The sequence below is a fragment of the Colobus angolensis genome, unplaced genomic scaffold (genome assembly GCF_000951035.1).
Source record: "Colobus angolensis palliatus isolate OR3802 unplaced genomic scaffold, Cang.pa_1.0 Scaffold215, whole genome shotgun sequence".
Taxonomy (NCBI): Eukaryota; Metazoa; Chordata; class Mammalia; order Primates; family Cercopithecidae; genus Colobus; species Colobus angolensis.
This window is the reverse complement of record NW_012115322.1, coordinates 289734-314200: the sequence shown is the minus strand read 5'-3', so window position 1 is coordinate 314200 and position 24467 is coordinate 289734. Positions and strand designations below refer to the sequence as shown.

The following is a 24467-nucleotide window of genomic DNA, read 5'->3' as shown; positions in this document are numbered from 1 at the left end:
CTCCCGGGTTCACGCCATTCTCCTGCCTCAGCCTCCTGAATAGCTGGGACTATGGGCACCCACCACCACGCCCAGCTAATTTTTTTTTGTATTTTTGGTAGAGACAGGGTTTCACCATGTTAGCCAGGATGGTCTTGATTTCCTGACCTCGTGATCCACCCACCTCGGCCTCCCAAAGTGCTGGGATTACAGGCGTGAGCCACCGGGCCCAGCCAAAACTGAATGGTTTTAAGAGCACCCAAGTCAACTCTTAAGCACTTTGCTGCTTTGAAATTTCTTCCAGCAGATGCCCTGAATCATCTCTCAAGGTCAAAGTTCCATAGATCTCTAGGGCAGGGGCAAAATGCTCCCAATGTCTTTGCTAAAGCATAGCAGAAATCACCTTTTCAGCTCCAGTTCCCAATAAGTTCCTCATCTTTGTCGGAGACCACCTCAATCTGGACTTCATTGTCCATATCAATATTGGCATTTTGGTCAAAGCTGTTCAACAGGTCTCTAGGAAGTTGCAAACTTTCCCACATTTTCTTGTCGTCTGCACCCTCCAAACTATTCCAGCCTCTCCCTCTTACCTAGTTCCAAAGTCGCTTCCACATTTTCAGGTATGTTTACAGCAGCACCCCACTCTACCAGTACCAATTTACTGTATTAATCTGTTCTCACACTGCTAATAAAGATATACCTGAGACTGGGTATTTATAAAGGAAAGAGGTTTAATTGACTCACAGTTCCATATGAGGGGGGAAGCCTCATAATCATGGCAAAAGATGAAGGAGGAGCAAAGGCACATCTTATGTGGCAGCAGGCAAGAGAGCATGTGCAGGGAAACTGCCCTTTATGAAACCATCAGGTCTCAAGAGACTCACATACTATTAGTAGAACAGCCACATGGGAGTAACTACCCCCATGATTCAGTTACCTTCTACCAGGTCCCTCCCATGGCATGTGGGGATTATGGGAACTGCAGTTCAGGATGAGATTTGGGTGGGGACACAGCCAAACCATATCAGTTAGTAATTACATTTTTTTGTTTTTGGGTTTTTTGAGACAAGGTCTGGTCTAATTCTGTTATCCAGGCTGGAGTACAGTGGTGCGATCTCAGCTTATTGCAACCTCCACCTCCCAGGCTCAAGTGATCCTCTTGCCTCCGCCCCCTAATGAGCTGGGACTATAGGCTTGTCACCATGCCAGATAATATTTGTATTTTTTGTAGAGACAGGATTTTGCCATGTGCCCAGGCTGGTCCCAAATCCCTGAGTTCAAGCAGCGTGCCCACCTTGGCCTCTCAAAGTGCTGGGATTACAGGCATGAGCCACTGCACCCAGCCTAGTGGATCCAGTTTTAATATGAAATGGTGTCATATTAGAGCCTTAGATTATGTACTTATTAATCTCTGAAAATGGTTTTGAAATGTATACAAAATATATGTTGTATATGCACAAATGAATACAAAATATAAATACAAAATATAAAAGATGTGTATTTATATTTGTGTTTGTATATGTGTATATATTTGCATATAAATACAGAATATATATACACATACATGTGTATAAATACAAAATAATGCATATATATATTATGTAGTCCTGGCTACTGGGAAGCTGAGGCAAAAGGATTGCTTGAGCCCGAGTTTATTATACAAAATAATGTGTATATACATTTTGTATTTGTACAAAATAATGTGTACATGTATACAAATATAAATGATATATATACCCAAATATAAGTGAAATATTTACACACACACACACACAAATACAAATGAAGTTGAGTTTTATCGTCAAAACCCTGCCCTCTAGTGTTTATGGAAAATATGCAGTTACTTCAGAAATGTCAGATTAAGTATATTCTCTATGTCACCAGTAGAGTGAGTCCTTATACAGGGAAACAACTTCTCCACATTTTGAGAAAGTTGAAATCTTCAGACTTTATTTTCTTTGAAATCAAATTGATATATTTTATCAGTGTGCAACATCATACTTTTATAAAAATATTTTTGTGACAGGTTATGTGTTAACTCACCTAAAATAAGCAATAATATTAATGTAAGCATTTTTCCTAATTATATAAAAGTAATTCACATTCTTTGTTGAAAATTCCAAAAAAAGAAAAAGAAAAATGGAAATAAGGAAAATTACTGCTGACATTTTAATGTATATTTTTCCATTCTTTTTGCATATTTTAAAAATCGAAATTGGGATCACAATGTATATACTTTTTTGTAAGAGAGTAAAATAAATCATATCTAACTGGTTTGTTAAAATAGTAGTCTTTTGCTATCTTTGCAGACTTAAGTACCTGGGTTTTTTTTTTTTTTTTTTAAACAGAATAGTTGAAGTGGGAAAACCATTTGAGAAGACCATATTTACTGTGACTATCAATTGTGTTTCCCTAGAAACCCCTCAGAGGAAGAGTAAAAGTAACATTCATTACTGTTTAGTAAATATTAGGTGACATATTTAATGAAGTCATCAGTTTGGATCAATAATTCATAAGAAGAGGTTGAGATTAGAAATAAAAGCATTTTCTTATATTAAAATCTTTTTATGTTTACTGTTATATATTTATTAGATAAATCTTAGCAACTTTCACTTTTACATAAGCACAAGATGTTTAGGAAATACAAGATAGAGAACTTTGCAAGATGTATTTCCGGATAGGTACTTAATGGACTTCAACAGGTATATTTTTTGGAAAGATGGTTCCATGTATTCTACTTTGCTAAGTTAAAAGAAATACTGCAATATCACATACAAACTTGTCAATTAGTAAGCTATCCTTTTCTTTGTGTATTTAATCCAGTAGACTGGATAGAAAGTCTTGTCTTGGTTGTTATTAAAGGTTTGTTAACAGTGTTAAAGAACAAGAGACAGAGGCAGTAAGTTTAGATTTTGGGGAATATCTAAATAGGCATTCCCATTTTTGACTATGTTATAATTCATTATCCTGCTTCTTCAACACTACCTACTCAACATCTCCAGTTCATTTCTCATCACTTTTCCCTGTTCATTGTCTGGGTTTTGTGAGTGATTTCCAAGAGACAAATATAACAGTGTATATATAGTCAGTATTTAACATTTTGGTTATCAGCTTTAAGTATAGTTTTCAGGAGTTAATGCATCTAACTATGTTACCTACCCATGGAAAAGTATTGCATACAAAGAAAAGCTAGAACTTTAAAGAATCATGGGCTGGCCATGGTGGCTCATGCCTGTAATCCCAGCACTCTGGGAGGCCAAGGTGGGAGGATGGCTTGAGCCTAGAACTTTGAGACCATCCTGGGCAACATAGTGAGACACTGCCTCTACAGAAAATTTTAAAAATTATTCAGGTGTGGTGAAATGCGCCTGTATTCCTAGCCATTCTGAGACTGAGGCAGGATTGTTTGATCCCAGGAGTTCAAGGCTGCAGTGAGGTATGATCATGCCACTGCATTCTAGCCTCAGTGACAGAGCAAGATACGCTCTTTAAAAAAAAAAAAAAAAAAAGAACTTTGGGGATCGTTCTAGGCTTGGCCAGTGGCAGCAGAACTTTTAAGTCCTTTTGATTGGGAAAATGTTAGTTGTGGATACCAGCTGTGCCTTACAGTATGTTTTCCTGAACAAATATACCTTTTTTTTTTTTTTTTTTTTTTGAGACGGAGTCTCGCTCTGTTGCCCGGGCTGGAATGCAGTGGCCGGATCTCAGCTCACTGCAAGCTCCGCCTCCCGGGTTCACGCCATTCTCCTGCCTCAGCCTCCGGAGTAGCTGGGACTACAGGCGCCCGCCACCTCGCCCGGCTAGATTTTTGTATTTTTTAGTAGAGACGGGGTTTCACCGTGTTAGCCAGGATGGTCTCGATCTCCTGACCTCGTGATCCGCCCATCTCGGCCTCCCAAAGTGCTGGGATTACAGGCTTGAGCCACCGCGCCCGGCCACGAGTATACCTTTTAAGTTAATATTCTAGGGATGTCTTAAGAGAGTCCTATTAAACATTATGGGGGAACTAATGCCCTCCTAAGCTGCCCATCTCTTAGGTTTTACTATTAGTCTGGTGTTTCCATTTTTTAATAAAGAAAGCCGAGTCTCAGAAGTTTAAGCCACTTGCACAAAGTCAAGTAATTTGCAAGTAACATAGTTTGCAACTGACTCTGTTTGTTTTTATTCACCATACTAGCTAACTTATCTCCTCTGCATTATGAAATTAATCATCAGTAAGAGGAATTTCACTAATTGAAATAGCATCATTTTATTGACAATTAAGAGGCACTCTGAGCTTTTGCTATGTGGCAGTTTTGCCCCCACAATATTGCTAAATCAAAATCTGTTCTTAACATCAAACTTTCTCTGTCTTCGCCATTGTCTTCTAGTACCTTTATTCCACTTTAAGACTGCACTCCACATTTCACATCACCTATGCTCAAGCTTCATCTAGTGGTGAAAGTATGTAGCTGCAGGTTAATAGTTATTCAGTGTGCTAGAAATAAAAACCACTCTGATAATAAATGTCACATCTAGGATAGAAATGTTACTCTATAGTAGTAAGTTTAGTGGAAAAATGATAACATGAGTGATGGGTCTTATTGCTGACATGAAAAAACGTTCACTATTTAGATCAAACGTCAAATTTAATAGCATATACTGAACCTTCACAGTAGGACGTTAACATTGTAGGAATACAAAACAACCTGGGGATTCCAAAATAAGTCATTCTTGGCAAGTAAAGTTGGTTTATTAATTTTAAATCTAGTTAATTTGCATAACCTAAGTATACAGAGTACAGTGGCAAGCACCCCTAGCATGTAATGATTTCCATAGCTGAAATCATTGTGAAGGGACTTACTATGCCAAGGAAGCTCCTTAATAGGACTATTATTTTATGCTAAAGATATCCACAGATATTTCTTTCCAAGAAGAAAAAAAAAAATCAATGCTTGTGTTTAAAGTTATGAGGATAGGCCTACTCTATAAATGGAAATAAAGTACTGCTGAAAATTTCAAATTACAAGCTTATGCTGATCAAAGGTATATAAAAGTAAGATTTCTGGTGAATTGGATATCTGAATCCAAAGCTTGGATTGTTGAATCATCTAGTGAGAAACTGATTTTAAATGATTTTCTCTCTCTTTTGAGAAATGCGGTAGAAATAACATGTCTCGCAGTCACAACATTGTAGTTTTTGGAGCATGTCTCAGTTCTTAAATCTTCAATTGACTTCTATGCTAAGAGATTTATCCTGAATCTTATAACTGAATATGAGTCTTTTTGAGGCATAGACTGAATTGTTTTGAAAATAAATCTCCACCTTGAGTACAACTCTTTGTTCAGTTTAATGACCTTAAATATCTATGTTTATGCTAAAAATATTTTTTTAAAGGCATCAATTAAAATTTTCCTAGATAGCTTTTAAAAGAGACCAAAGCCTTCAAAGTCATCTCACAGATAGTCATTTTGAATATTAGAAGTCAAGCAAAATTATTATATTTTTATTATAACTAGACTCAGTTTTAAGTTACAGTATTTGTTCTTCAGTTATTCTTTGAATAATTACATTTGTGCATTTCCTAGGCAGATTGGAAGACACTGTTGAATGTCTATTTTATAGAAGTCAGCATAAATTTACTCTTACATTTTTAGAGAAGTTTGAAGTTTGGTATCTCCTCTTTAGATGTATTATTGGTTGTTTTTATCAAATAACCCTGTATGGCTTATTTGATACAGAGTTCGTGGTCAAAATGCAGGGAAACTTCACAGTTATTAGTGTTATATCATGATTTCTAGGCATATGCCAAGGTAAAGAGTGGTGTCTTTTTTTCACAAATGCCTGCTTAAAATATAATCTATGAGATTAGATTGGCAATTTGCATTATTTCACAGTTAATATACAAATCAAAGGGTATCTGCTACCTTCCTCATGCTATCAGTCTTTATTGTCTGATCACTGTGAATTATCCATCTTTCTATTTCTTCTTCTTCCAACCACAAATAACATTTGATAAATACCATACACTCAATATTAGAAAATATGCTTTTAATTTAATTTTTATTTAATGTAACATTATTTATATGCATCCTTGTTTAAAACAGTTGTATTGCCTTACAATGCAATGTGGAATCTGCAAAATAAATTATAAGTGAGAAAGAAAAGGGAACAATTAATTAGTTTGAATTAATTTTTGGTAAATTGTTTTTATTAACTATTTTAGAGAGTAATGTGATCTGTTAATCTTTTACATGTGTTACTTTCTATGTAAAGTGTTCTGTATGTAATTAGATGCTAACATTTGTGTGTGAGAGCATGTTGTTAACTGTAGTAGGGAGCAACAGATAGTAAAATACTTTGACATGCAAATTTCCTGGAACATTCAGGATTCAGGATTGGCATCCTGTATTATAATGTTACTTTTCTATTCAACATTAATTTGGGTCTTTAAAATATTATTATTAGGGTTTTCTCTGACTTCTTCACATTGAGGGTTAAGAAGATAGAGAATAAAACAGTTAAATCATAATATGCAATTCAAGAAAAGGGAACAAGTTGATTTTTGCTTGAATTGCTTGAAATTTGAAGTTTCCAGCAGCACTCCATTTTCTTTAATACAGTTAGCCTATCCTCATAACTAAATACAAGCATTGACTTTTCCTCCTTGGAAATAAGTATCTGTGGACATCTTTAGCATAAAATAATATACAAGTGTTACAGGTTCTTGACTGGCAGATATATAAGCCTTGGAGATCAAAAACAGTGGGTTAGTTAGTATTCAAATTAGAAATTTCTTTTCCACGCAAACTAGATTTAACATTGAGCACAATGAATTGACTCTACTACTCTGATAACAGATTCTGGAGAGCTGCCTCTTTGTCAGATCAGATTCTTTATTGCCATGAACTAGTGAAACAGATGTCAGATGGCTAATTGCAGTAGGAGAGAAAAGCTACTGACAAAAGAGATGAATCAGGAACTTGGCCTTGATATTTGAGTATCATGAAATCTCATTATCTGGGGACTATTCAGAGCCATCAGTTACAGTGCTGTCACTATTAATGAATATATTGATGGCATTGCACTGCGACTTCTTGAAGTAAAGGGTTAAAGTACATGCATATCTTGTAAGATATATTTCATTACTGTTCTGAATGGAGATATACATAGATGTAACAAAATCCTCTAAGAAATTGTATTAACTATTGGTTTTGTTTTCATAAAGTGATACAGCTAATGAGTGTTTGCTTTGTAGCTTTTTTTTTTTTTTTTTTTTTTTAAAGACAGATTCTCACTTTGTTGCCCAGGCTAGATTGCAGTGGCATGATCTTGGCTGACTGCAACCTTTGCTTCCTGGGCTGAAGCAATCCTCCCACCTCAGACTCCTGAGTAGCCGGGACCACAGACATGCGCCACCACATCTGGCTAATTTTTGTATTGTATTTTTTATAAAGACGGGGTTTTGCCATGTTGCCCAAGCTGGTCTCAAACTCCTGGGTTCAAGTGATCCACCTTCTTCAGCCTCCCAAAGTGCTGGGATTACAGGCATGAGCCACTTTGCCAGGCTGCTCTTGCTTGTGCTATTTACAGTGTTATAAGTGAGTAGCTGAAAAGGCACAAGTATCCAATGCCCAGAGCAATACTGATAAGAAATACTTGAGAGACAGTGCTTGCCAGTTTTGTACTTGGAACCCTTTTTGTTTGTTTAATAACCTATAAATTACCAGAGGCAGCTTAATACAATTAAAAGGATATTGAAGTCAGGAGACGTAGCTTCCAAATCCAGCCCTACCTTAGCAGAAGGACATTTGAGCAAGTCAGTTAGTGTATCCAAGCTATAACTTCCTCATCTCTAAAATGGAGTAAAAACAATGGTACCCCATAGGCAATAAGTGTAAGTTTACTAAAGCAACAGATATGTCTGATGATAAAGCAGATAGAGTGTCAGAGGTTTTCTTTACTTAAGGTTTTTTGAGCTAGAAGTGTGACCATGGACTACCACAAGTTGCCAGTTATCTTTTCTTGGATAATCGTTATTTATCCTGAGATTTTATTCTTTTTTTTTTTTTTTTTTTGAGACAGGGTCTTGCTTTGTTGCCCTAGGCTGAAGTGCAGAGTGGCACAATCATGGCTTACTGTAGCCTCAACTGCCTGGGCTCAAGCAACCCTGCTGCCTCCATCTCCCAAGTAGCTGGGACTACAGGCAAATGCTGCTATGCCTGGCTAAGTTTTTTATTTTTATTTTTATTTTGTAGAGATAGGGTCTCACTAAGTTGCCCAGGCCAGTCTTGGAACTCCTGAGCTCAAGCAATCCTCCTGCCCTAGTCTCCTAAGGCACTGGGATTACAGGCGTGAGCCACCACGGCCAGCCAAGAAATACTTGTTAATATTATCTCATTTAGTTTTTGTAAGAACACTAATGAAAGGAATTATTGTCTTCATTTTAAAGATTGAGAATTAGATTTTCTGGTAGGTTAAAATAGTCCTGTGAATAGTACAGCCATGACTAAACTCCAGTGAGGAGAGAGCTAGCTTTCCAGGTCTTTCATTCTGATCATATTAAACTGTTGACCTTCCTGTACTCTCCATTGTCTCTTGCTTCTGGGCATACTGTTAGGTGTTTAGAACACTAAATCCCTCATATTCAATTTTAGTTCAGGTATTAGCTCTTCTTTGAAATTTTTTCTCCCCTTCTACAAGCTGAATGGCTCTTTTATGTTCCAGTAATACTGCCTGCAAAACTTAGTCTACTATGTCACTAGATTCTGTTATCTTCTAAGGCAATACTGACTCCTACTCCTTTCTCTCTTTTTTTTTTATTTTTATTTTTTGTTGTTAGTTTGAGATAGTCTCACTCTGTCACCCAGGCTGGAGTGCAGTGGCATGATCTTGGCTCACTGCAACTTCTGCCCCCCGGAGTTCAAGCACTTCTCCTGACTCAGCCTCCAGAGGAGCTAGGATTACAGGCCACCACACCCAGCTAAGTTTTTGTACTTTTGTATTTTTTTTTTTTTTTTTTTTGAGACGGAGTCTCGCTCTGTCGCCCAGGCTGGACTGCAGTGGCTGGATCTCGGCTCACTGCAAGCTCCGCCTCCCGGGTTCACGCCATTCTCCTGCCTCAGCCTCCCGAGTAGCTGGGACTACAGGCGCCCACCACCTCGCCCGGCTAGTTTTTTTGTATTTTTTAGTAGAGACGGGGTTTCACCGTGTTAGCCAGGATGGTGTCAATCTCTCGACCTCGTGATCCACCCGTCTCGGCCTCCCAAAGTGCTGGGATTACAGGCTTAAGCCACCGCGCCCGGCCAGTTTTTGTAATTTTAGTAGAGTTGGAGTTTCACTGTGTTGACCAGGCTGGTCTCAAACTCCTGGCTTCAAGTGATCCACCCACCTTGGCCCCCGAAAGTGCTGGAATTGCAGGCGTGAGCCACCATGCCTGGCCAAAATTTTTTTTGTAGAAACAAAATCTCCCTATATATGCTCAGGATGGTCTGGAACCCCTGACCTCAAGCCATCCTCCTGCCTCAGCCTTCCAAAGTGTTGGGATTACTGGCATGAGCCACCACATCCAGCCCTACTCATTTCTGTATCTCCCATATGTAATTTAATACCTGATACTGAGTATTCTGTAAATCTTGGTGAATGAAAAGGGAATTGAGGAAGTTATAAAGAACTTTAGAGTAAAAAGTAAGAGGCAAAGTCATGTGTGTTGTTATTTCCTTAATGAGAGACATAGCAAAGAGGTGAAATTAGGGAAGCATTCTCTTTAAAATTCTAACCCCGATTTCTTAAATAACAATGGTCAAGTTCATTGAAATACACACAACTTTGCTCTTCAGCAATTTCTAACAAGTAATTTTTAGGACAAAAGGATACAATAAAGTTAATGTAGTTTTATGTTTCTAAAAAGGAAATGCTTTTTAAGTTAGTAAAATACAGTGTTGCTTGTTTTTGTTTGTTTGTTTTTCAAGCTTCAGGTTTAGTGTTAAGATCTTTTGATTCCAGATAAAGAACTAACTGGTAGTTACTCCGAACAAAGCTTATATACAGCTTGAAAACTTTCAGGAATTAGTGATTCCTGGGCTAGGGACAGAATGAGAAATCAAAGGCAGCTCAGATGTGTGAAAGGGGAATAGATTAGTACCATCTTGCTCATCCCTTCTCCCTCTGAGCCAGTCAGACACGGAAACGAATAGCCAGTTGGGTCTATATATGAGCCTTTAACATAACTTCTTATTCTGGCAAGCACAGAGAGCTTTCTGCTTAAAGCAGTATCAGCTGGAAATGAAGTTATTATTTTAAATTACAAGAGTTATGTCATAAAAGCATCTCTGACATGTGGGAATACCCGCGAGGGAAAGAAAATACTGGAATAAATAGGGCATGGAACAATTATTCTAACAGAGTGGAGTCTGGTGTTTAGTACTGTGGTATAGAGATTCAGTTCAGATCAACCAAAACTAGCATAAAAACAATTAAACAACCTGAAACGTGACAAGAGACCTGCTCAGTTCTGTTATTCTATCTCTTTTTCTTTTTAAGGTAATTTATTTGGAATTTTTGGAAGTTGCTTATTTAATGCTTTAATTTATGCTTCAAGATGTAAGAATATAGTCACTTAAATTGCCAAAGTCATTGAATTCATTTGAATCTTATATTTTAAATGTATACCATTCCTGAAAAATGAAAATAATTAAAATACAATTCTTTTATAATATATTCACTTTGCAAGTTACTATTTAATAGTAATGTAAATATATTACTAGACATATTTCCACAGAACAAAATCTAGATATAAATAATGGAAGTCTGGGTTCTCCAGTGAATTACAAAAGGAAAAGTTGTTATGTAGGAAGAGGATAATATCAAGCAGAAACACACACACACACACACACACACACACGAGAGAGAGAGAGAGACCTGTAATTCTCCCATTTCTTTCTTCCATCTACTTCCTGGGTTTGCCTTTATACTACTATTGTTTGTGTTTTTGTTTTGGTTTTAAAGCAAGTTTAGGTTTAGGTGTTTTACTTGGAAGGGAGAATCTAAGTCGATGGTCAGGAGAATTTTTAAAAATCTGTCCTGCAGCTAAGTTTCTTTCCTATATAGCTAAGATGTATTGATCATTTACTAAGTGCCAGACAGCTGGTATTCACAACAGCTTTGTAAGGGTAGATTCTATTTTTGTTTCCATTGTGTGGAGAAGGAAATTGAAGGTCAAAGAGGTCAAACAATGTTGCTCTCTTCATACCCCTTGTAAGAGGCAAGGCTGGCACTCAGATGTGTTTATCTAATCATAGAGCTTGAACTCTTAACCACTATCAGGGACCACATAAGTACTTCATTGTAGAATTTGTTATTATTGAAAGGAATTCTCTAGAATCAGAAAAAGATCATACCTTCTATATAGCTTATCTTTCAGGATTTGGAAGTAGATCTGTTGTAATGAGCCTTTCTTTGTAACTACATCTCCACTGGCATTTTAGACTTATTGAATAATATTTTTATTTATTTTCATTTTTATTTCAGAAATGTTTTGCAGTATAAAGGAACTTTATCTCAGCATAATAAAATCCACATTTAGGAATCCTAACTTTTACTTGAAGAAACATTCTGGTTTTGCCATTGAGTACTCTATTATTTTGCTACTTTTTCTTTCATACAGTCAAATGAACAGTCACGTCTTACAGTGTTGAAGTAGCAGGTTAAATTATATCCATTAATTTTCATCATAGATAGGTTTCCTTAATTGACTTTCTGGGACTAAAATGCTTATGTAGTTATATCCTCTGCATCATTGTTCTAGTTTTAATTACAGGTAATATTGACCAATAATCTGTTTTAATAGGTAAAAAACTATACATAATCTCTTTGAGGTGTTTTTTAGGATTATTTCTTGCTACATGGAATACTTATAGAAATGTAGAACTAAGACCGGGCACAGTGGCTCACACCTGTATCCCAGCACTTTGGGAGTGCTGAGTGGATCACCTGAGGTTAGGAGTTCCAGACCAAGCTGGCCAACATGGTGAAACCCCATCTCTACTAAAAATACAAAAATTAGCTGGGCATGGTGGCACCTGCGCTTGTGATCCCAGCTACTTGGGAGGCTGAGGCACGAGAATCGTTTGAACCTGAAAGGCAGAGGTTGCAGTGAGCCAAGATCACACTGCTGCACTCCAGACCAGGTGACAGAGCAAGACTCAAAAAAAAAGAAAGAGAGAGAAAGAGAAAGGGAAGGAGGAAGGAAGGAAATAGAAGTGACCTTAGGTTCATCTGATCCAGTTTTTCTCCTGATAAGCATGAAATCTTAAGTTGGAGTTCCACTTCTTGTTCTTTTATTTTCCCTTTACTTAATGATACCTCTTTTGTCTGTCAGTCCATTGCTGTACCTTTTAAAACCTGGGTTAAAACTTGTATCATTAAGGAAACTTAGCCTTGTTAATAATATTGTTTGCTCTGCTCGTTTACATTTTATATCCAGTTAACACAAAAGCATTTTAAGCAAAGGAATGTTTTAGGAAAATTCAGTGTATTTAAGTATATGGAGAGAATGTCAGCACCTTAGAATTTGTGAATTTGTTTTAACCTGTCACATTTGTATATGCAAATAATAATTGTAGTAACATCTCCACAAATAGTCATGCCATTTTCAAAAAATATGTAAGCCTTGTAAATTTTGAAGTAAAATGAAAGGTCTTCAAAGTGCAACGTTTCTATTATGTTGCCATGAAACCATGGGATTTTTTTTTTCTTGTTTTTATCTTTTGCCTCATTCAGTAATACAATCTTATCCACTACCCACTTTTGAAGTTTGGCAGTATTAATAATAAATAATGCTATAGTTTTACTTGAATGGAAATTTTTTTATTTTTATCTGTTCAATTTTCCCATGTTTGACTTTTTTTTAATTTTTAGTTGACACATAATAATCATATTCATTAGTGGAATACAGAATGAATAATTGCTTGATACAATGTGTAATGATCAAATCAGGCTAATTAACATATCTGTCACTGAAAACATTTATCGTTTCTTTGTGTTGTGAGCATTCAAAATCTTCTCTTAAAGCTTTTTCAAAATATGCAGTAAGCTATTGTTAACCATATTTACTCTAAAGTGCTATAGAACAGTAGAAGTCATTCCTCCTATCTGATCGTAATTTTGTATCCATTAACTAACCTCCTGCTATCCTCCCCCACCCCACCCACTGCTGTTTCTTCCCCTGCTACCCCACCACCCTTCTCAACCTCTAATAACCACAATTCTACTTTGTACTTCTATGAGCTCGTTTTTTTTTAAGCTTCCACATGTGAGTGAGAACTTGTGATATTTATCTTCTTATGCCTGACTTATTTCACTTAATATCCCCCAGACTCATCCATGTTGCCAGGAATTATAGTATTTCATTCTTTTTAATGGCTGAATAGTATTCTGTTGTGTGTATGTACCACATTTTCTTTATCCATTCATCCGTTGATGGACACTTAGATTGAGTCCATATCTTGACTATTGTGAATGGTGCTGCAGTAAACGTGGGGTACACGTATCTCTTCAATATACTGATTGTCATTCCTTTGGATAAATACCCAGTAGTGGAATTGCTGGATTATAGGGTAGTTCCATTTTTAGATTTTTTAGAAACTTCATACTGTTTTCCATAATGGCTATATTAATTTATATTCCCATCACCATGTTAGACTGTCACACAGGATTTCAGAAATTATAGTCATTTTGCTTTATTGATTTAAATTACATAATAAAGGTAAGTTGCTTCTCCTGATCAGGCTTATTCTTTGGGATTAGGTACTTTCCTTTCCCTTATTTTTGTCTTCATGAAATTGAAGAACCAATGAACAAAAATTACATATTCTCCATTCAGTCTTTTCAAACCCTTCTACCCTTCTGTTACCATAACAGTGTTTTCCTGCTTCAGAGTATGGAAATAAAAGGTCATGACTTGCAATAAGAAGAACCATTTTGGAATCCATAGTAGACTCCATGATGAAACTGAACAAAACTGAAACCAAGCCTGGGCAACATGACAAAACCATATCTCAACAAAAAATTAGCCAGGTTTGGTGGCGCATGCCTGTAGTACCAGGGTTACTTGAAGGAAGGCCTTGAGTGAGTTGTCCATGTCCTTGGCGTTTTGAACAAAGAAAAGAACAAAACCCTCAAAGTAACAAAGGAACAAAATACATGAATGAAGCAGCAACAGCAGGGATTTGTTAAAGCGAGAAAGCGCTCCACAGGGTGGAATTGGGCCCGAGTAAGCGCCTCAAGGGTCTGGTTACAAAGTTCTCTGGGTTTTAAGTACTCCTTTTGAGGTCCCTATTGGCTGACCCTCATCTGGATGAAGGATTTGGTCTTTTGCTAATTAAAGGCTGAGGTGAATTGGCATCCTATGCAGGACATTTGCCCTTTCCATCTGAGATGTAGTGGAAGCAGGAAGGTTGTAGGGAGAATAATAGTCTTTGATCCTTTGTTACTCTGGCGCGGGGAGATGGGGTTTTTCCTTTTGGTTTAGCTTTAAGAAGTGTGCATTAATTGGCTTTAGGGTCCCTGTCCTGGACCCGGGTGTTTTCCCTTTGACTGAACTTGAGGAAATTATCACAAATTGGCTTTAGATTCCTTGCCCCCAGACCTTGGTGTTTCTCTTTTAGGAAGTTAGCACAGATTGGCCTCAGATTCCCTGCCCCCAGACCCTATTCTCCTGCCTCACCAGTCACTTGGGAGGCTGAAGTGGGAGGATCACCAGAGCCCCTAGAGGTGGAGGCTGCAATGAGCCATGATCATGCCTCTACAGTCCCGCCTGGGTAATAGAGTGAGACCCTGTCTCAAAAAGAAAAAAAATAAAAGCAGAAGACTGAAAGGAAGCCACCATTCTTTTTACTCCATGTAGATATGACAGCTCTTTTGAAAATAAGCTGAATCTTGATTATTTCTATACTGCTAAATAAAAAACTGATTCTTAGGAGTAAGGAGGAAGGAACCTGTAAAGAAATAATTGTAGGTTTTGTTCCTCTGACTTAAAAATGCCTTATTGGTAAAACATCTCATCACCACCACCCACATACATACACTCAGAAACGTAGATCTGTTTTTAGATCCTGTAGTCTGTAGTCTATTCGAATGTCTTTTTTATTTCTGCATCAGTTTACTTCTTTTTAAAACTACTTTGATTTTAGTTTATGATTTGAATTTTTAAAATATGTATTCTTTTTGCACATTTATTGTATGGGTTGAACTGAGTATCAAAATGTCAATTTCCTTTTTTTTTTTTAATTTAAGTTCTAGGGTACATGTGCACAACGTGCAGGTTTGTTACAAATGTATACATGTGCCATGTTGGTGTGCTGCACCCATTAACTCGTCATTTACATCAGGAATATCTCCTAATGCTATCCCTCCCCCCTCCGCCCACCCCACGACAGGCCCTGGTGTGTGATGTTCTCCTTCCTGTGTCCAAGTGTTCTCATTGTTCAATTCCCACCTGTGAGTGAGAACACAAAATGTCAATTTTCTACCAAGGAAAATCCTATTGAACTACTACTGAGATCTCATTGAAAGTATAGGTGTTTATTTAAAAAAGAAAGAAAGAAATTGACACCTTTACAGTGCTGAGTATTCCCACGTTATGATAGATACCTCCCTTCATTCAGGTCCTCTTTCTTTTTTTTTTTTTTTTTTCCTAGACAGAGTCTCGCTCTGTCGCCCAAGCTGGAGTGCAGTGACTCGATCTTGGCTCACTGTAAGCTCCACCTCCCGGGTTCACACCATTCTCCTGCCTCAGCCTCCTGAGTAGCTGGGACTACAGGTGCCCGCCACCATGCCTGGCTAATTGTTTGTATTTTTAGTAGATACAGGGTTTCACCGTGTTAGCCAGGATGGTCTAGATCTCCTGACCTCGTGATCTGCCTGCCTCGGCCTCCCAAAGTGCTAGGATTACAGGCGTGAGCCACCGCGCCTGGCCCAGGTTCTCTTTTAATGTCTGACAGTAAAGTGGTTTTTTTTTCATTGATATATAATTTACATAGGATAAAACTTTACTCTTTTAAAATGATTCAGTACTTTTTAATATTTTCACTAAAAACTACTGAATAACAATATTCAGCAACCATCACTGCTATCTAATTCTAGAACATTTCTGTCACTCCAAAATGAAAACCCCATACCCATTAGCAATCACTCCACCATTTCCCCCTCCCTCTATCCCCTGGAAACCCATGGTCTACTGTTTGTCTATGGATTTGCCTATTCTGGACATTTCATATAAATGGAATCATACAGATTTTTTTTTTAATGTAGTCTTTTTTGTTTACTCCTTTCACTTAGCATACTGTTTTCAAGGTTCATCCATATTGTGGCATATGTCAGTACTTCATTCCTTTTTAAGGCTGAATTATTTTCCATATGGATATACCATTTTTTTATCCATTCATCAGTTGATAGACATTTGGGTAGTTCTACTTTTTGACTATTAGGAATAATGTTGCTATGAACACTGAGGTACAAGTTTTTGTGTGAACTTCTTTTCAGTTTTCTTGCATGTATACCTAGAGTGGAATTGTTGGGTCATATGTTGGGTTTAAGAAACCTCCAAACTGTTTCCTACAGCAGCTGTATCATTTTACATTCCCACAGCGATGTATAAGACTTCTTATTTCCCCACATCCTCACCAACACTTGTTTTCTTTTTCTTTTTCTAAATTATAACCATCCAAGTAGTGAGTGTGATGCGTAGTATCTCTTGTGGTTTTGATTTCCATTTCCATATAACTAGTGACATTGAGCATCATCAGCTTTTCATGTCCTTGTTGGCTATTTGTATATATATCTTCTTTGGATAATTGTCTATTCAGATCCTTTTAAAATCCTTTCAAAACTTTGAATTTAAAAATTTTACTCTTTGTCTTTTTATTTTTTACTTATAAGAGTTATTTTATATCTTAGATAGTAGACCCTATCAGATATATGATTTGCAAATATTTACCTCCATTTTGTGGGTTTTCACTTAGTGATGTCCTTGGAAACACAAAGGTTTTTAATTAGATGATGTCTAATTTATGTTTTTTCTTTAGTTTCTTGTGCTTTTGTTGTCACATCTAAGAATCTGTTGCTTAATTCAAGGTCATGAAGATTTATACCTATGTTTCCTTCTAAGAGTTTTATAGTCTTAGTTCTTGTATTTAGGTCTTTGGTCCATTTTGAGTATATTTTGTATATTGTGTAAGGTAGAGGACCACATTCATTCTTTTGTGTTCAGTTGTCCTGTAACACAAAAAATACACATTAATTTGAGATGAATTATAGAGCTAAATATCAAAAGAAGAAAAGTAAAACCTAATTAAGATACCAAGTATCTTCATAACCTTGGAGTAGTCAAAAATTTAATGAAAAACCCACCAAAAAAGCACTAGCCATTTTAAAAAATATTAACTGGACTTTATTCAAATTAAGAACTTCTGTTTATCAAAAGATCTTATTAAGAGAGTAAAAAAAGACACACCATAAACATTATTCACAACATATATCTTTAACAAAACATTTGTATCTAGAATATGTAAAGAACTCTGTAAACCAATAGAAAAAATGAGAAAAAGTTTTGAACACAAACATCAAAAAAGAGGCTTTCTGAATGGTCAGTAAGTACATTAGTCATCAGAAAAATAAATATTGAAACCACTACAACATACTCTGCAGATCCACTAAAATGGTTAAAATTTAAAACACTGATAATACGAAGTGTTCATGATGATGTGGAACAACTTGAACTCATACATTGCTAGTGGAAGTGTAAATTGGTACAACTATTTGGGGAAAATGTTTCATGCTTTCTACTAAAACCTAATTTATATCTACCTTATAACTCAGCAGTTTTACTCCTAGGATCTATCCAAGAGAAATAAGTGCAGATGCCCACCACCCACCGAAAACATGTTCACAGTGTCTCTATATATAGGAGCCCCAAACTGGAAACGCCCATCAGTAGTAAAATCGGTAAATACATGTTGCTATATACTGCAGTAAAAAAGAACAAACTAATACTATGTACAACATGGATGAATCTCACAAAGACAGTACTGAGCAAAAGAAGCCAGACACAGAAAAATATATATTGTATGATGCCGTGTAGATGTAGTTTCAAGAGCAAGTGAAACTAATCGTGGTGACAGCCCTCAGTTTTGCAGTTACCTCAAGATCTGCAGGAGATTAAGTTGAATATTTAAAAGGGAGCTTTTTGCAGTGCCAGAAATGTTCTCTATCTTTATGTGGTTGGTGAGTACATGAGAGTCTACCACAGTAAAAATTCATTGAATTGTATACAAATGTTAGACATTTGCATTTTACTAGTATGCTTTAATTTAAAAAATGAAATGCATGTATAGATATAGATTGGATGAGGTAGACATTGTATTTAATTATCATTTATTGAAGATATTAAACTCATTAATTAAAGATAATATTTTCATATTACTTGAGTCTCTTTTAAACAAGTCCTCTATAGAGTTTTGACAAAGGAGAACCATAATTTCTTCAGTCTTTATTAACAGACTTTAAAGATCACAAATTAGAGTCACAAGAGAGAAAGCCTGCAGGGACTGTATGTGTCTTCTTCCAAAGAGGAAAATCATGGTGAATATTTTGAAAAGAAGCTTTAAATTAAGTGATTTTTCAAAGATTTAAGTCCTTTGCCTAGCAGTAGTCTATGACAATTGCTACAGTGTTCCCAGTGGGAATATGGTACATTTGAGATGACAGAAAGACTAGGAACCACTACTCCCAAGCATTTTTTCATTGCCATTAAAATGCATTGCTTTGCCTGCTCAGTAAGGAAGTCACTGAACATTTGAGCATATACATCTCAGTGAAATTCAGTTATACCAACATTGTAGTTGTCGGCTTAGTAAACTGAACTTTAAAGTTTTTTCTATTTTTATGGGATTGTGAGGATCACAAACTACTAAAATAGAACAATTAACTCTGGGAACCTTTTGATGATTAACTTTATCTGGTGAGTACAGTCATCCCCCTTTATCTGTGAAGGATTGGTCCCAGGATTCCACACAGGTATCAATATCTGAGGATACTCAAAGTCTCATACAAAATGGCTTAGTATTTGCATATAACCTAAGCCTATCCTCTCATATACTTTAAAACATCTCTGGATTATTTGTAATATACCTAATACAATGTAAATGTTTTATAAATAGTTGTTGTATCGTTCAGGGTTTGACAAGGGAAAAAAATCTATACGTGTTCTGTACTGATGCATTTTTTTTTCCAAATATATTCTACCTGCTTGGTTCATTTTGTGGATATAGAATCCACTGATACGGAAGACCGAACTGTATTCATTTAAAAGTTTTTTGGATCATCACTGTTTTATGATGAATGATACTGCTGATTGTTCAATTTTATGATTAGGTTTCTGTTCACTAGTCATCAGTATATATTTGAGGACTTTCTTTTTTAAAGGGACAAAGCATTTATTACAACTTTTATGACGTAGATAGGTAATATAGCTAGGTAGATTAACCCTTAATAGCACATGAGAAGCATCTTAGACTAGCCCTAGTTAGGTAAAGAAAAGTTGAGTCAAAAGAGTAAATAATAACTCCTTTGGAACAGAGCAGGGGACCGTCAGGAAGCATCAGGGTCTGTGTGGCTTCAGATGAATGCAAAGGGCTGTCCTTTGAAGAATGTACCTTCAGTCTCTGTCACAGATACTGTGCGACTGGAATCACTATGAGGTGCTCTTCAAGTGTTCATTCAGAGCTAAGTGCTTCTCTGGCTTTGGCTACTCCTTAGGAGAAGAGGACAGGATATGGGTATTATGACCCTCTCAGTCCGGGGCCCTTACTGCTTTTGTCTTTTGGCTTTTATTTCTGCTAGTACATCTTCCTGTATGTCCTCAATTTGTTATGCTCCAGAAGGGAGAGTATTCTGTTCTGCCTTCTAGAGAGTCCCAATGGGATACTACCTTCTTTCCTTTTTAGTATGTCTCATTTTTATTAGGATAAGCAAATAGTATTATTGCAATACAGTTAGTGGGAAAAACTGTTGTAAGATTGTTACAAGATAAAGGAAACAAATGTCAGGGCATATCATGCACATAAAAGTTATTAAACTCGTCGGCACTTCTAGCAATCATAAAAGAGAGGTAGGTGTCTTTGCTGATTCTTAAGAACTCATTGAAAAGCACTTCAGTTAAGTAACCTGTTAGATTTATAGCTGAAATATCTATAAATGACATAGGGAGTTCCTTCATATAACCTAAAAGTGGTGCAAACAGAACAAATACGTGAAATAATATGTATTTAATTTAAGTTAAATAAGTAAGAACAGATAGCAGGGAAACACACTGCTAATTAATGAAAGAACTGTTTGTAAAATAACAAAACTTATACCTTAGAATTAGGTTATGGCTACACACAGTGACAATGAAACACAGTAAAGAAATATAGGGATGAAACTCAGCATTACTCATCAGTAATGAAATCGAAACAACTATATTTGTTAACCAGTACAGTTTTGACATAGAACTTAATAAGAGCTATCCACTATTTATCCTGCAGATGTCCAATGTTCTTTTTTTAAGTTTTGTATTCATATGTGAACATTTGGGAAATACACTCCAAGGTCATAAGTATTTTTGATGAAAACTTTTGGTGTCTTTTTTATACCACATTACATTTTTCCTTTTTTGATTTGTGTTTTTCTTTTTTTCTAGGAAACTGACTGGACATTCTTTCCACATGGGCTATAGCATGGCGATTTTGAATGGCATCGTAGCTGCTCTTACTGTAGCATGGTGCCTCATGTAAACCCACACTGGAGCAATATTGTTGGCAAAACTTAATCATAATTGTTTTGTAATAACAAGAAGAAGCATCATTGTCTACTCAGAAGACTGAGAAACCTGCTGTTCATTATGTAGTTCAGATATTTATCACAATCATCATCATTATGGAAGACCTTTTAAAGCATTGTTTTAGAATGTCTGAGTATTAAGATACAGATTAATTGGGAATATCTGAGTATTAAGTACTTTCTTCAGAGTATAAGATGTTTACCTCATCTTTTTACTTTTGTGTGTGTAGTTCTTTCAAGTTGTAGAAAACATTTTAATGTAATTTAAACTCAAAAACTTGAATACAGGACAATGCTTGCCTTTTCATGTATGTACTACATTTTTTGCTAAGAAATACTGATATTTCTGTTTAGTTAAGGTAGGAATACTTCTTATTTATACATTTAGGAAAGCAAATAATGCCTACTACTCCGACTTTTATAGAAGCTACTTTTAAATCAGAATATTTAATTTTTGATATTCATATAATTAATAGAAGTTGCATTTATATTTTTATGGGGCATAGTTCCTTATGTGTTTTTCAATGTATTTTCATACTACACATTGAATTTGTATGTTTTAAAAATTATTACATGTAGACAACTGTAAATATTATTTTTTTAGCTAGTGCAAACCAAGTACCTGCCATTTTTACTAATTTTTCTTTAAAAAAGCAAAAAAGCACATTGACCTAAGTTTAAAATTAAAGAAGTTTATTTTTAGCAAAAAATGCCTGAAAACAGGTAAATTATTTAAGTCATTAAAATATTGAGAAATTTGAAATTTTTACTATTTCTATTTCCACAATTCCAAATATTTATCTTGGTGTATATATTGTTCTTTAACAGAACTTGCATTATTTTGTTTTTAATAAATATAAACATGAAATTTTTATATGTGAGAATGATTGAACTAGTTTTTTCTTAATCTCAAAAGTTTAGTTACCAAAGTAGAAGAGGTATTTTGATACTAGATATTAAAAACTACATATAGTTCATATAATTTTATGATTTTCCTCTTTAAATGCGCTTCTGTAATTGTGATATTTTGTTTTCTAAGTAATGAAGCCTTAATTTTCCCCCTCTGTTACTAAACACTTTTGATGTTTAGAAAGTTACCTCAATTTTAGAAAGATGGGCTATTTCCAAAGCTGTTTTCCCTGGCCATAGGAAAACTTACAATAAGAAAGCATTATGTAGTCAGACTGCTTATTCAGGCTAAGTGGGAAATGAATTTGTGCAGTGTGTTCCCTTATTATCTACTGAATGTTGTTACTGACTAAACAAGATTTCTAAAAGTCTAACATTTCTTTTACTATTCAAAACTCTTTGGTTGCAGATGACTAATACTGCTCCAATTTAAATTATCTGAAGAGTGTGTGTGTGTGGGTATCTAAATATCAATCCCATGGCTTAAATATTCCTACCAGAGTGGTGGTTGCAGTGAATCTATTTTCACTCCCTGCCTTCGTTCCTGCACCCTTAAACTCCTCACCCTTTGACTCCAAAGGGCCCTTTCATTGCAAAGATGTATATAAGTAATTTATCTTCTCTCCATCCCTCTGTATTCCCACCCACCACCAATGTGAATGGCTCCCTCCAGATTCTTTGTGTCTAATAACTAAGAAAGTTATTAACAGTAGACCCCAGAGATACGTAGACCCTAGACAGGCATATGCCATATAACAGCGTTTTGGTCACAACAAACTGTACTTATGACAGTGAATTCCCCAGTAGATTATAATACTGCATTTTATTACTATACCTTTTCTCTGTTTAGATACACAAATATTTACCATTGTGTTACAGTTGCCTGCAATTTTCAGTACAGTAACATGCAGTACAGTCTAGGAACAATAAGCTATACCATATAGCCTAGGTGTCTAGTAGGCTATATCATCTAGGTTTGTGTAAGTACACTCTGATGTTCACACAATGATGAAATTGCCTAATGACACTTTTTTCAGAATATATCCCTGTCATTAAGCCAAACATGACTATATCTACCTACAAAATATGTATTAATATAGCTACATATAGAGAGATATGTATCTGTAAGATATTTTTGTGGAATCCTATTTCTTCTGGACTGTTACTCCCCTTTTTTGGGAAATGACCCTCCTCTCTCCAGTCTGACATAGGGCCCAAATATAAATCATCCAGAATGATGAGGCAAGGATAGTTACCTAACTCTGGCTGAGCTAATCCTAATCTCATTTTGCCTGGCTACAATGAATAGAATAGAGAAATGACTTAAATGAAGTAAGTCTCTTCCCAGGATTTTTCAACTTGAAATTAAGATGTGACGAAGCTGGGAAAATACAAGCCCAGGAAATGCTGGCAGCTGTAGTTCAGCCAGGTTCAGTGGGAAAGAATAAGGCTAATAGGGATATTGCTAATGGCATTACCCTGGTCCCTGATGCCCGGTGGCAATCCTGCCATTCTTGATACATGAATCAATAAATTTCTCTCTTTTGGCCTTTGCGGTTAACATTGGCTTTTGTCATTTGCAACAAAACAAGTCAAAATGAGCTTATCTAGCAGCTGGAATCCATCTCGGTTATGAAACTGACTCAGGTGATCTCATCTCTTTATGTGTAGCTTACAGCATTCCATTTAATTACTTGTGAAAGATACACAGGATGTAAATATTCTTGTGGCTAGTGATTAGTCTCAGGGACTTGAAAAGACATTTTAGAATAAATTAAACTAGTTATTATTAATCTTGCTGTTTCATCAAGAATTTATTATGTCCCCAAATTGACTTCTACCTTAAGTGTTATCAGAAAGAATATTACTGTAGTTACCAAGATATGATTCTTATATAATGAGTTTTAACTACAGCTGTTACTTAATATCTTAGCATTTCCCAGTTTCCTTACCTGTCAAATGGGAAGAATAATTCAACAAAATACTTAAACTACAGTGAAAATACTACATGTCAGAATTTGTAGGACCTAGAGAAAACGCTGTGTAAAGGTAATTTATAACTTCAAGTACATTTATCAGGACATAAGTAAGATTGAAAACTAAAGAGCTAAGAATGTAAATAAAAAGCAGAAGCAACAGAGTAGCACCCCCGCCCCCACCACACACATAAGAAAGGCTGGAAATAGGAAAGATAAGGATACAATCGATGGAGACTCACACCAAAGAAGCAGGGACAATATCCAATACCAAAAGTAGTTTCCTTAAAAAGATATGATTGAGAGACTTCTGGTAAGTCATTTAAAAAGAGATTTCTATTTTCCCATTTCTGCCCATTCTCTTGATTATGTCAAGTGCCAGAAACTATCTGTATTAGGGTTCTGTAGATGGACAGAATAGGAAATATGTATACGTGAAAGGGAGTTTATTAAGAAGAATTGATTCACACGACCATAGGCGAAGTCCCACAATAGGCCGTATGCAAGTTGAGCAAGGAAGCCAGTAGTGGCTCAGTCCGAGTCCCAAAACCTCAAAGGAAGGGAAGCCAACAGTGCAGTCTGCAGTCTGTGGCCAATGGCCCGAGAACCACTCGTGTAAGTCCAAGAGCCCAAAAGCCGAAGAACTTGGAGTCTGGTGTTCGAGGGCAGGAAGCATCCAGCATGGGAGAAAGATGAAGGCCAGAAGACTCACCAAGTCCACTTCTCCCATCTTCTGCCTGCTTTAT

At 36.1% G+C, this 24467-nt stretch overlaps 1 protein-coding gene across 1 annotated transcript in view; it reads left to right on the top strand.

Moving 5' to 3' along the window:
• ARL6IP6 (ADP-ribosylation factor-like 6 interacting protein 6) overlaps positions 1-21853 on the top strand; it is a 44809-nt gene extending 22956 nt beyond the window's left edge. Inside the window, exon 4 of the mRNA XM_011943042.1 lies at positions 20697-21853. Within this exon, the coding sequence (XP_011798432.1) occupies positions 20697-20790 (94 nt within the window). The 3' untranslated portion in view covers positions 20791-21853. The remainder of the gene's footprint in view (positions 1-20696) is intronic.
• The last annotated feature ends 2614 nt before the right edge of the window (positions 21854-24467 follow it).